Here is a 12624-nt window from a genome sequence, read left to right as displayed (position 1 = left end):
ATGCTAAACAGTAATCTATTATGGGGCCTACTAACACAAATACCTGCAATTTTGTACCCAAGTTTTCTCTTCCATAATCAAAACAAACATTTAGATGCAAAGATACTCAAAGAAACAGGGGGAAGAAAAACACTTTAGTAGGGGTGATTTTAGATGCCTTGCTAAATATATTCTTAAACACGTTGGTTGCTTTGTCAGTATTTACATCCGGACAATCAGTTTGAAAACACACAACTCTTACAGAACCCTGTAAGTTATGTAACCTAATATTTTTTTTAGAACAGAGGACCAAAAATATAAACATAGCACCGTTCCTAATTTGGGCTTCTAGAACCCTATAGAATTAATTCTTTGTAAGCTGGCATTACTTCTGAAGTCTTTGAAAAGACAAAAGAAATGTGGATAATTTTCCAAACTAAAGTTCCAAGATAAAGTTCTACATGCATTAGGTGCTGAAGATACACAGATCTTCAGTCTGGAAGAAGATGACACGCTATCAAGTCATTCCATTTACAGCAGAGTTAGTACTACCAGGGCAGAGATACCTGCAAAGTATAATTGGAACCAAAATAATGGCATTCCTCCCAGTAAGGGAGAAAGGTGGGGAATTTCACAGAGGTGGCATCAAGCTCCTGAGTGATAAAGAATTATCAGGATAGAAAAAAGTATCCAGGTGGCAGTCGGATGTACTCTTATTTAGTTTTTATAAGATATAACCTTCCCATAACAGCAGACCAGTACCTCTCAAATGATATAAATAATTATCTGAACCAATAAAGTAATGATGACAACCTACTATCTAGAGAAAGACTCCTCCACTCAAGAAGCAATTCAAGGGATGCGGACAAGTCCTCCCAGACAATAAGAATTAGGTGTAGCCCCACATTTTTGGTTTGCCAAGGCTGATGTTTAATCAGCTCTAAACCAATGAGGAGGAAACTAGTCCATTGTTCATTAGCAGGAAAGACCTAAAACACAGCAATCAGTTTGAACAATAGTGTAATTAAGAGAAGTAAATTTAGCAAGTGTACTTAATTTGAAGTTTACAAAACTCTCCTTCAATTTGGAGAACCAAAAAGAGATGGAGAAAGTAAATTTTTGTCTTGAATAAGGGATCTGGGCTTAGGAAAGAAAGTCAGTAGCCTCATTTGGTACGGAAATCTAAGGTTCAAGCCAATTCTTCTCCTAAAATTTCAGCAAAAGCCAATGCAGTGCACTGAACTAACATTTGTGATGCTTACAGACTAGGATTCACCAGAAAACCTGCCCAAATGTGACTTCAAGTACCAATACTTCTTTGTGAAACAAACTTGACAAATAGCCCATGTCATTCTACAGTTAGAAGCTGTGTGAGTTTAAGCACTGTATGAGACTAATTCTCCCTATCTGAAAATTGAAGCTAGTAATATCTACTTCATGGGATTTTTGTAACGTAAAGCATGTCAAGTTCTTAGCACAAGGCTGGCACCTAATTGTAAAAAACACCAAAAAAAAAATGTATTAATCATACCATCTTTCTGGACAGGGGTACTGCAGATCTATGATCTATAAAAAGAGACCCTTCAGCGGTTTGGTTTATCTCAGAAAGCCTCCTCCCCTAAACATGTCCCCCTGGGACCATCTTCCCACCCATAATGTATCTGTGCATCTCAAGATATGCTGAAGCCTAATTTTATTCTTATAATAGGTGTTGGGGTTCCTCAAGGTCATTAGAGAAAGAGAAGGCACTTGGGAAGTCCATTTAACTGTGAGTAAAATTTGCACTGCTAACAAAATAAAACAAGTCAAGTCCTAAAAGCAGTCTGAAAAAATCATTTCAACAGAAGAGTTTTCAAAAGAGAAAATAAGAAAGAAATGTGTGTTGCATATTGTTCCTTTTATTCAAAGGCTGAATGGTGAAGCCACCTAAGACTTCCAGATTTTTTTTCTTTTTCCTGCTTGGTCTTTGGTTGTTCACATTCCAAAATGGCAGTTGCTGCTTTCCAAGGAAGTGTTCAGTAGGGCAGCTGCCTTGGAGGTAGGTTACCAGGACTCCTCTGTATGTTACATGCACATAAAGACTCCAGAAGGGACTGTAGCTGCTAGAGGCCTCTGCTAGCTGTTAGAGGTAGGTAGGTCCACTGCTGCATGCTGCTCTGCCTCTTGCCTCTTAGCCCCAAAGTCTGTTTTTGGCTGTGGTTTTAAAAGAGGCCCTCAACAGATGCTCTATTTAATAACTAAAAGACAATAAAAACTAGAGTTACAAGCCAACAAGGATCATACTGTCTCTTAAAAATTTAAACATATTAATTTCTTTAAGTGAAAACAAAAATACTAGTATTTAGTATTTCAGATGCTGGTATTTTTTAATGCTATTTAAGACATTCACAAAAAGCTGCCATTCTCAAAAGCTGAATGCTTAAGCAATACATATCGTGCATGCAGCCAACATGCTCAAGAAGCACATGCAGATGCATTTTAAATTAAATGCTACCAAATAAGCCTAATATAGTTTTGAAATGTAGTTAATAAAGAGGCTAATCTAGCAACCGAGACATAATAACATGTACACCTTACAAATTCTCAATGTAGGCTTAATGCTACTTTTATCAGTATTTCTAGGTACAAGGCTATTTATCCCATTTACAGAGCAAATACTAGGGTCAATCTTTTCTGCTGGTAGAAGCATCTCCCTAATAAGGAGAAAGAATGAAAGTTTTAAGACAGAATTTTGTAAACTGCATTCTGAGAATACCTTAAATTTTTGTGAGGAAATAAAGGTAAACTTATTTTAGAAAAACTTCCTATTATACCTCCCTCCTCAGCTACCACCATACAGTATATCAAAGATTTTGAGAAGTTCTGAAAGGAAACTACTTAATGCAGGCTACACTTATTCAACTACCAGAAATAAATTCAGAAGAAAGAGCTTATTGGTTTCAGCTCTAAGTTTCACTTTGATGTGTTATTAGTGGCTGCCTAGAACAACCTTTAAAGCTTAACAAGATGAAGTGATACAACTTATGAGCAATTCCTTCCTGGCACATGTGTGGGCCACCACTGGCCCATTGAACAGTTTGAAAAACGCTGATACAGGATAAGGCTATGGTGCTTTCAACACTTGCCCCAGTTCCCTTTTTCATATCTTACTTCCTTACTTAAGAGCTAAGTAAAAGAGGAAGGGAAAGGGGAAAATTTGTTTATGAAATGTAAGGGAGGGTAAGTCCCTATCAACTTTTTCTCTCTAACCACCCATTTTTCCATCAAAATTTTAGACATCTAAATTTATGGATCCAGAGAGAGCAATGATTAAAACATCTATTCTGAAAGTGTGAGGAGAATGTACAGAGTGAAAAAGATCCTCTTCTCCCTGGTCAATAGTCTGTTCTGAGAAGGAACCAGTTTAGAAAAAGGCAGGTGATGTCTCAAAGGGATGACTGACAGGTACGTCAATTTATCTGGAAGAGCCACCTTCTCTACTGGAAGACAACTAAAATGCCATGGTTCTCATGGGTCCCTCTTGAGTCTTTTTAGAAAAGAATGAGCAATCTCAGGCAGCATAGCTACTTCAAGGATGTGAACTGAATTTGAGCCAACCTTTCCTTAACTGGGTCTTTATCTTTTTGGTTTCATGTCCACTTACATTATGAGCATCATGCTTGAGAAAGCTAATTTGATGTGTGCAAACAGAACATACTAATATGAAAATAGTGCAGGCAGATCAGAAGTAGCAAATAAGCAGGCTCAAGCAAGAAATCTATAAGAAAACCATAATCTCTCTGTTCTCCATCTTCCTCTCCCTGATGAGTAAACAAACATTAATTTGCATAAGCCACCAAGGAGGAGGGAAGCTTGCTTTTAATAAGAAAGTTAAAAATATTTCAATGGAGCTCACCCAGTTTGTTCCTCAGATGTGGCATATCATATATCCCCACAGTTCCCAGTTGCATGAAAAACTGACTGATAAAATCAGTGACATCCTACGAAGGGTTTACAATGGAAAACTGAGTCATTACGTTGAGATTAAGCAACATCATGAAAGAAAACAAATAGCTAGACATGTGTTAAGTGCTTAACTTCTGATTCTTTTCCTCAATTTAAACACTTTTAAAAGTAAACATCAAGTTATTTTTTAAAAAAAAGACAAACTCATCTTGATGTGTTGAATCTATAATAGAACAGGTAAATCTATCCCAATAACAAATATTCTGAAAGTTTGTTATATCTTAAAAATGAACCCAGAAGGCACAACAGAAAAATCGCACGAGACTCCCAAATCCTTTACTGTAGGAACACATGATTCACATTTCTAACTGTTGTGACAAGCTTGAAATTTGTAAGTCACTAGCACACAAAATGGGTAAATAAATCCTCTGGTATGGATTTCCCAACATACTGTTCTTGTTTTGAGTACCAACCTGCTTTAGAAATACTCACGGTAGTGTTTTTAGCTTATAGTTCTACTAAGACTGGTAGGTCCCAAACAAAAACTCAGTTAGAAATCAGTGAAGTCTGCTTAACTATCCCCAAATTCAGTTTTCAGCCTAATGAGTCTAGTTTCCCTTCTATGCATCTTCTTCAGCCCTTGAGTAGCTTAATGTTCAAAATAAAACCTGAGTTCATTCGCTACTGCCCCCTTTTACAGCCTCAGAGAAAGTAAAATGAGAAACAGTAAAAGGTTAGAAAGCTTATTCAACTTGAGGGTATTCTTTGAAGCTGAGTTTGTTTCATACCACTTCCTTCCTTGGCAATTCGGTAGAGGATGGTGTAGAGGAGCTTTATACATGCTCATGGTAAAAAATGAACAAATTCCACAGAAGTGTAAAGAAGAAAAAAACAATCGCTTACCCACCCATCACAAAGTCAGCCATAATCAAACATCCTTAACATTGTTTTGTTACATTGTGTTTCTATATAAGAGGTTGGTTGTTTTTCATCTGCAGGTACTTTTAAAGGGTGCAAATTTATTGGAGTGTGCCAATTATTATCAAATGGTAATGCTATTAAAATTTGATAGTCTTAGAAACTGGCTTGTGCAGATAGTCTTTTATTTTGGCCAGCGCATTATTTTAAAGGAAAACTGAATCTGAATGTCTCTAGGAAAGTTTCCATTTTGCCATAGGTTGAATAACTCCTTATTGTTTCACAAAAGTTGTTTTAAATACTTAGGTATCTGCCTGGGTGAGCCCTAAATTCACTTGAGTTTGTAACCCCGCCAAAGTTTTCTGATAACTGAATCTATGCTGGAAGTTGAGTAGAAAAAAAGTGTCTTTCAAAAATATAAACCTAGTGCTTCCTGCCTAACTCAAACTATGTATAAATTTCCAGTGTCAAGATTTCCTTCCAAGCTTTTATCTAGCTTGAAGTCCTATGTAAAACAAACAAACAAACAAACAAAACCATCCCCACTCCACTCCCAATTTCTTAAGCAGTTAAAACCAAGGAAAAAAAGGTCGAAGAACCTCAATTCATGAAAAATTCTGCTTATTTTCCAGGTGAGGCCTGAATAAGTAGAACTTAATGAAAGCAAGTTCCTAGCAATAAAAGTGGTGTCACGACTGCTCCAAAGTTGGAATGCAGGGAGAATGATGTGGAAGCTGTCTGTTCTGTTGAGCTGCGGGCTGATCTGGGGGAACAGAAGGCGGAGCAGGAACCTAATAGAATACCTTGCATGTAACACCCGCTCAGCAAACCAGCAGGAACAACTCTAAGAAACAACCTCATGAAAGCCTATCTGAAGAGGGCAAAAGGAAACAAGTGGTAGGGTCTGGTATGAGTTAAGGGAGACACCTGGAAATCCAACGGATTTGTAGAATAACAGTGGAGGGTATAAATGGCAAAAATTTGTCAGATATTTCAGCAATAGCAGTAGGTTGAGTGGATTATGGTGTAGTTTACATAAGACACCTAAACTTGAATAGTAAAACACTGCTTATATTTTGATAATTTTTCTTTTTTAAAAATAAATTATTTTTCATTGAAAAGATACTTCTAAAATCTGTAGAAAAAAAATCTCGCATGCTTTATTCATTAAACAGGTGAGCTCTCTTGAGTTACACACCCAGCATGGATTCCCCAGAACCACTGTAGGAAATACCCTGAGGCTTACGGTAAAATCCAGCAAGCCTTTTATGTTAACAAGTATCACTCCAAAAAGTGTTTGACTGCCCTATTATGTAAAGTCAACTCCGCTTTATCATTCTTCTTAAATTTGTTCAACTCTGCTACTCCCCATTACTTTTTCAGTTGGATTTGCTAAAAGAACATGGCATTTTATCACTCTGCAAAATATGTTTATCTGGAACTACTTGATTGTGTTAAGAGAAATTTTAAAATCAAGTATCTTGTGTATGTTCTGCTCTGCTTATTGAAATTATGATCCTTATCACATGATCTAACTACTGACCAGAGTGGCTGATTTTTTAGGAGGAAAAGAAAACATGGTCCTGATGATGGTTCTGGTCAAATGGACACTTTAAAAAATACACTGAAATCAGTAGCAGAAGAACACTCTTCTACTTTTATTCCTAATAAGAGAATGCTGTCCAGAAGCATATGGTCAGGTAGGGTTCTACCCTACAACAGTGTATACACTGACTCTTCCCACATATGGTTGAGAACACTTAACAACTTCATTTGGCTTTAAAAAGCCTTTATTGACCTGCAACTAATGTTCTGAGGCTACAGAAAAATACCAAATTTGCTTATACTGTGATTTAAAGAGAAATAGAGTTGATCCTTGAACAAAGGAACAACGCAGGGTTTGGGGCACCAACCCTCCAAGTAGTTGAAAACCCACCTATAACTTATAGTCAGCCCTCAACATACGGGTTTCCACATCTAAGGAATCAACCAACCTTGGATCCCCATTTGCAGATTCAACTAACCTCGGATTGTGTATATATTTACTATAGTATTTACTATTGAAAAAAAAATCTCTGTATAAGTGGACCTATGCAGTTCAAACCTGTGTTGTTCAAGGGTCAACTGTACAAAGAAATGTTCCGATTCCTCATTCAGCTACCAGCCATTCCCTCTGTCCCCACCATCTCCTGACTCCTATTCAAGCTGAGAGCAGACAGACTGATGGGAAAATATTACCGGAGGGAAACTGCCCTTGCCTGTTTCTGATTATGTCTCAGGTAATTAATGGTGTCATTAGAAGTTCCACCACCAGTTTCTCCAATTCTAGAGAAGTGAAGAATGAAAAGTCTTCTAAGCCAAATGGGTAAAACTATTCACTCATCTATTTATATACTACACCCTATCTTGTACTTAAGTAATTTATGCAACCTATTTCTCAACTGAATTCTACTTCTTTTTCATGTTTTAAATAAATATCGATTACCTATTTTGTATCAACAAAAGGAGAAGGGGAAGGGAGAGGTGGGAAAAAGGAGGGGCAAGAGGAAGAAGTGGAGGAAGGAGGAAGGTACACGGTAACAACTGTCTTGAATATTTCTTTCCTTGTGCCTCAATTCCACAGGCAATTCACTCCCCACCTGAAGGCAAAGAACTTTTGAAGGACTGTAACAGAGTACCTACAAGAGGGCTACAAGGCCCTAGGCTCATCAATATGCAGAATTATATTCAGATGGAATCACATTTATTGCATACACACTACAATTTTTAAAACTCATACAGATACTGCTATGATTTTTAAAAATACATAGTATCTAGGGGTGATATTTAAAAATATTTAATAACTGGTCAAGCATGGCCTTCAACTAATAAAATAGACTCCTGGCCCTCAATGGCCAGCATGGATGGATTGGTTCCCACCAGCTGAATATCAGACAGCCAATCCAGGTGAGGGGAGACAACTTTTCCCGTCTCTCTTTTCTTTTTTCAATTAAGAAGGGGTCCTCGTAGTTAAAAAAAAAAAAAAAGTATTGGGCACTACTATTCTAAGAAATTTGGTTGGCTCCGATGTTAACAACATATCCTAGTTAGTGATTAAGCCACAACCCACATAAGTAATCACAATAAATTTAGAAATTAGTCTTTTGCTGGTGCTTTGTCTTTCATAATCTTTAACAGAATCATTCCCTCACCTTCCCACAAATTCCTGTAATTGGCCAACTCTTACCAGATGTTTTAAAGGCTATTGACACTAACCCATGAAAAACTGTCTTTACTTATACTTTATTTAGAATAAGAAATAGCTAGGGCTTCTCTGGTGGCGCAGTGGTTGAGAATCTGCCTGCCAATGCAGGGGACACGGGTTCAAGCCCCGGTCTGGGAAGATCCCACATGCCGCGGAGCAACTAGGCCCGTGAGCCACAATTACTGAGCCTGTGCGTCTGGAGCCCGTGCTCTGCAACAAGAGAGGCCGCGACAGTGAGAGGCCCGCGCACGGCGATGAAGAGTGGCCCCCGCTCGCGGCAACTAGAGAAAGCCCTCGCACAGAAACGAAGACCCAACACACCCAAAAATAAATAAATAAATTAATTTAAAAAAAAAAAGAAATAGCTAGTCTCAGGTTTGCATATTCAATTTAGTTAAACCATTTAATACCCTGCTAATAGGAAACGTTCCAACTTCAGATGGATATCGGGGGTGGACTGCAATTTGTGCTCAACTATTTTACCCTAGAGTGTGTCTGCAATTAGAAGCAATGCGTAAGACCATAAGAATGGACAATAGTTCTTCCCTAGTGAGAGAAGAAAACAAGCTGGGCTGGCTAGGCTACCTTTTGCTTTAATTAGCCCAAGGAGTAACTCCAAGGCTCTCCATCTCTGTCCCACTTTAGTCAAATAAATTATTCACATAAATACATTTAGTACATTATACTACTTCAATGAGTCATTTAGGTCAATTTCTCAAAGCTAACAAACGATGATAAGAGGGACAGTATAATAACCTCAAGATAATAATAAAAACCCTATCTTTCCAACAGATTCGGTACAAAGCCAAGTGACTAAGGCAACAATTAGAAATAAAGGTGTAGTAATAAAGAAAATAAAGAATTTAGTCATACTTACCAAAATGTAAATTTAAATAGAGATGGATCATACATACTCAAATATAGATCATGTGTGTTTTTTTTAAACCTACTGAAGTCATAATTTTAAATAAAGTGGCAAAATTACACCATCTAATTTCTCTTCAGAAAATTGGTATCAATTCTGGTTATCTTCTTAATCTAAAATTAAAATACTGAGGGTCTCCTCATTAGAAGAAGCTTCAGTTATCAAATCATTGAAAATATGAATGTATATTCCAACAACACTAACCTTAAAAAAGGCAAACCACTTGTAGTCATTCAACACAATCTCAAAGCCTTGATTGTAAATGATGGTGAAATGGCCAGAGTTGCCAAAGCTATCATATGCCGTATCCAACTTCTTAAGGTGCACCACTACTTTTTTTTCTGGTGGTCCTAAAGAAAAGAAAATGCACAACAAAGGAAAATTATGTGGACTTCAATGGGAGGTAAAAGCTCCTCTATAATTTCCATTATTTTTAAGCTGCTTTCCTTTCATGCTACTGAATGTGGGTGGATCTGGCTTGTGAATATATCAGAGTCCCGTTTTGTTGCCTCCCTCTGCATAATCCCAGAGAGGTCTCAGGCAAGAATGTGAAGCAAAGGCTCAAAAGATATGTCCAAGTAGCCCAGCAGGCAGAGAGACCCCAAAAAGTACAGCTACTACCTTCCCAGAGCATCCAAACACTGAAGAAATTTTTCCACTGAAGAAAAGGAGAAATGGGGTATGTTGAAAATGACCAGCAGAAATGAGAAGACAAAATGGTAATCAAAAAGTGGAAATATAAAAAGACTTGCTACCAGATCATAAGAACAAAGGAAATGATCTCTTCAGAGAAGAAATGGGATATCTTTCTTCTAAATGGCTGTACAGTTCAGAACCTCGGAATCTGAACCCTTTCAAAGTATTCAGCAAACTCAAGGTTTTTATCCTATAGAGCTAATTTGTGCTGAAGGGAACTAAACTTTTAACCTTCAGAAAATGGGGACTCAGATCTGTGGGTGTCTTTAATTGATTAGATTAAGGTCAAAGGTATGGAATATAGGCAGAGGCTGCCTGAAAAGGGTTCTGCTGTGTCCAGTCTGGAGGTTTCCACACTTTGGACAATTTTTCCATGTTTCAGATTAATGCTCAGAAATAGGAGATTCCATGGGACACAACACTGCAAATCCTCATCTCCCTTCTGCTTTGGATCTCCAAGTTCAACTTTTAAAAGAGAAAATGGTTATAATGCCCAGTACTATGAAATGCCACACAGTCATTTGGAGTTGGACAGTTGAGTAAGTCTGTCTAGTGACAGATGACCTGGCAGTCTCTGTTAACAAGGAAATTGCAGTTGAGAGCTTCACTCATTCTGCACAAGCCACAGTGTGGTAAAGGTTTGGGCAGAACGAGAGTGCTTCTCCTGACCCAAGATTGTGTGTTTTTTCTTCTCCCTTCACTAAATTCTTTGTCCTTGGGATAGCCATGTTATCTGAGGGCATATGGAATGTTCCAGAGTGTTCAAATACTAGATATTTATTGAGAGCCTTCCATGAGCTAGGCACTGTGCTTGGCTCTGGGCGTTTCAAAATATAATTATTGGCCAAAGAAGTATAAAAAAAAAAAAAAACTTTTATATACTACTGAGACAGGCTGGGACTTCGGACCCTTTGCTGAAGTGCTGCAATGCTTGCACCTGGACAAACCTCCTCCAGCAACAAAATACAAAGAAACTATATGGGACTAAAAATAACTGCGTGCATGCACAGTTGGGCCCCATTATGGACAAAAAGATACAAAAAAGCAAAAAACTGCCACTTCTGAAGAGCCCTGAGCAAAAACTGTGTGTCCGGAGCAAACACTGGGTATTGAGCATGCCCCCTGCACTCAACACCCCCAGAGGAGTGGGCAAACAACCCAAGCCACCCCTCCCCCCCACCAATGGAACACCCCCTACCCTCACCCCATATAAGGTACAAGCTTGTTATTTGTTCTCACTAGCCCTGATGCAGCAGGGGCCCAATAAAACCTTGCCTGAACTTCTTGTCTGGCCTGTAGTCAATTTCTGATTGGCGAAGGCCAAGAACCCTGGTGGGTATCACTACCCCCACCCCCCACCACCCCCCCCGCAATACATGAAACTGTCCACATCAAAATCTCTGGGCTTAAGGGCTCTTTCCCACAACCTAATAAAAGAAAACTTTAAAAGCTATATTCTCAAGAGTCTTTGAGCTCATTTTTCACTGGCCCAATAAAATACTGCAGATGGGATGGGGAGATAAGATTGCACGGTCTCAACTCTTACAAACCAAACAAACCCCAAAACAAGAAACGGAAATCAAGGGCGAGGAAAAAAAGTTCTTGCAAATAGTGTTGGGGGCCCGGGAATAACCAAGACCGCGTGAAGTGAGACGTTCTCAGCAGCTCCACGTTGACGTCGCTGCGCTGGAGCGGGAGAGGGCACGCCCCCCATGGACCCCAAGTCCAGCCAGGACCTCCCGGCCTCCCGCTAGCGGGGGCGCTGCGGGGAGAAGGGCTCAGGGACCGAAGGGAAGGAGCCCCGGGTAAGCACAGGGAGGAAGCGGGTCCAAGGGCGCCGGCGGCTTACCCATAACCGAGCAGTTGACCTCGCGCTGAGAACCGCTGCGGCCCACCTGGAAGACCCAGGTGCCCAGCAGGTCAGGGTAGGTGCAGTTGGCAGGAGTGTCGCAGTGCACGTTGCTAGCGCGGATGAGGAGCAGCAGGAGGGCGGCGAGCGGCGAGCCGGGCCAGGGACCCATGCTGGCAAGGCCCTTAGGAGAAATGGGGAAGGGACGCGAGCCAAAGCACTACAGGCGGGGACTGAAGCCACCGCTGCTGTGCTCGTGCCTTAAAATAGAGGTGCGGGAAACCGGCAACCCGGCGGGGGGCGGGGTTTCGGGGCCGCGGTGGGCTGGGCGCCTGCCAGTGGCGCCGCCCCTTAGGTGGGGGCCTCTGGAGAGCGCGCCCGTCACCTGGCGGCCGTCGGACCTCAGGCCCAGAGAGCCCAGCACCAGGTTCAGTTGCCAAGGGACACCTCCGAAGAGGACTGCTGAGCCACAGCTGGTCCGTGCGCGCCCCAGACTGCGCTCCTTCGCTCCTTGAGAAGTAACGGAGAGAGAGAGAGAGACTAAGAGAAAAAGAAGGAGAGAGACAGAGACAGAGAGGTGAGGGGGAGGGGAGGCTAAATGTCAGCGAGAGACCGAGAGAAGCGAGGTGAGGGAGGCGGGGGGGAGGGGGGACTGAAGGTGGGAAAAAGGCCCAAAGAGAGAGAGCGACCTAACTAGTGGAGCTTTCTTTTACTTGCTTGTCTTTCCCACTTCGTCCTCACTCAGTTAACTTTTATCCTCAGAACTATTTTACGTGCGATCCCGAGCCAGCCCAGCTGTTTGAGAACTACTCTTCCTTCCGTTTTCCAAAACTTTCACTTCCTTTTGTTTGCTGGGTTTTGTCGGTTTCCTGTTAATGTTGCTTGCCTGTTATCCACAGGGGAATTCAGTTGTAGTGCAAACTTGCAGTTTTTGTGTATTAGGATTTTTTTCCGCCTGCTAACGTTATAGGGTTTAGTTGCGCGCACGCGCGCACACAAACACGCACAGGCACTAAAGCCCTTGTTTTGCAGCTGAAGAGCAGGCGGCCCAGAAAGAGGAAACAAGTC

At 40.5% G+C, this 12624-nt stretch overlaps 1 protein-coding gene across 1 annotated transcript in view; it reads right to left on the bottom strand.

Annotated features, from left to right (window-relative positions):
* Nucleotides 1–11818, bottom strand: part of CTSC (cathepsin C) — a 40610-nt gene extending 28792 nt beyond the window's left edge. Inside the window, exons 1-2 of the mRNA XM_068555780.1 lie at nt 11557–11818; nt 9216–9361 (exon numbers count right to left, since the gene is read on the bottom strand). Of these exons, the coding sequence (XP_068411881.1) occupies nt 9216–9361; nt 11557–11728 (318 nt within the window). The 5' untranslated portion in view covers nt 11729–11818. The remainder of the gene's footprint in view (nt 1–9215; nt 9362–11556) is intronic.
* Nucleotides 11819–12624: the final 806 nt, after the last annotated feature.

The sequence above is a fragment of the Eschrichtius robustus genome, chromosome 11 (genome assembly GCF_028021215.1).
Source record: "Eschrichtius robustus isolate mEscRob2 chromosome 11, mEscRob2.pri, whole genome shotgun sequence".
In the NCBI taxonomy this organism is placed as follows: Eukaryota; Metazoa; Chordata; class Mammalia; order Artiodactyla; family Eschrichtiidae; genus Eschrichtius; species Eschrichtius robustus.
Note: the sequence above shows the minus strand (reverse complement) of the source record. Positions and strands in the feature narration are given on the sequence as shown.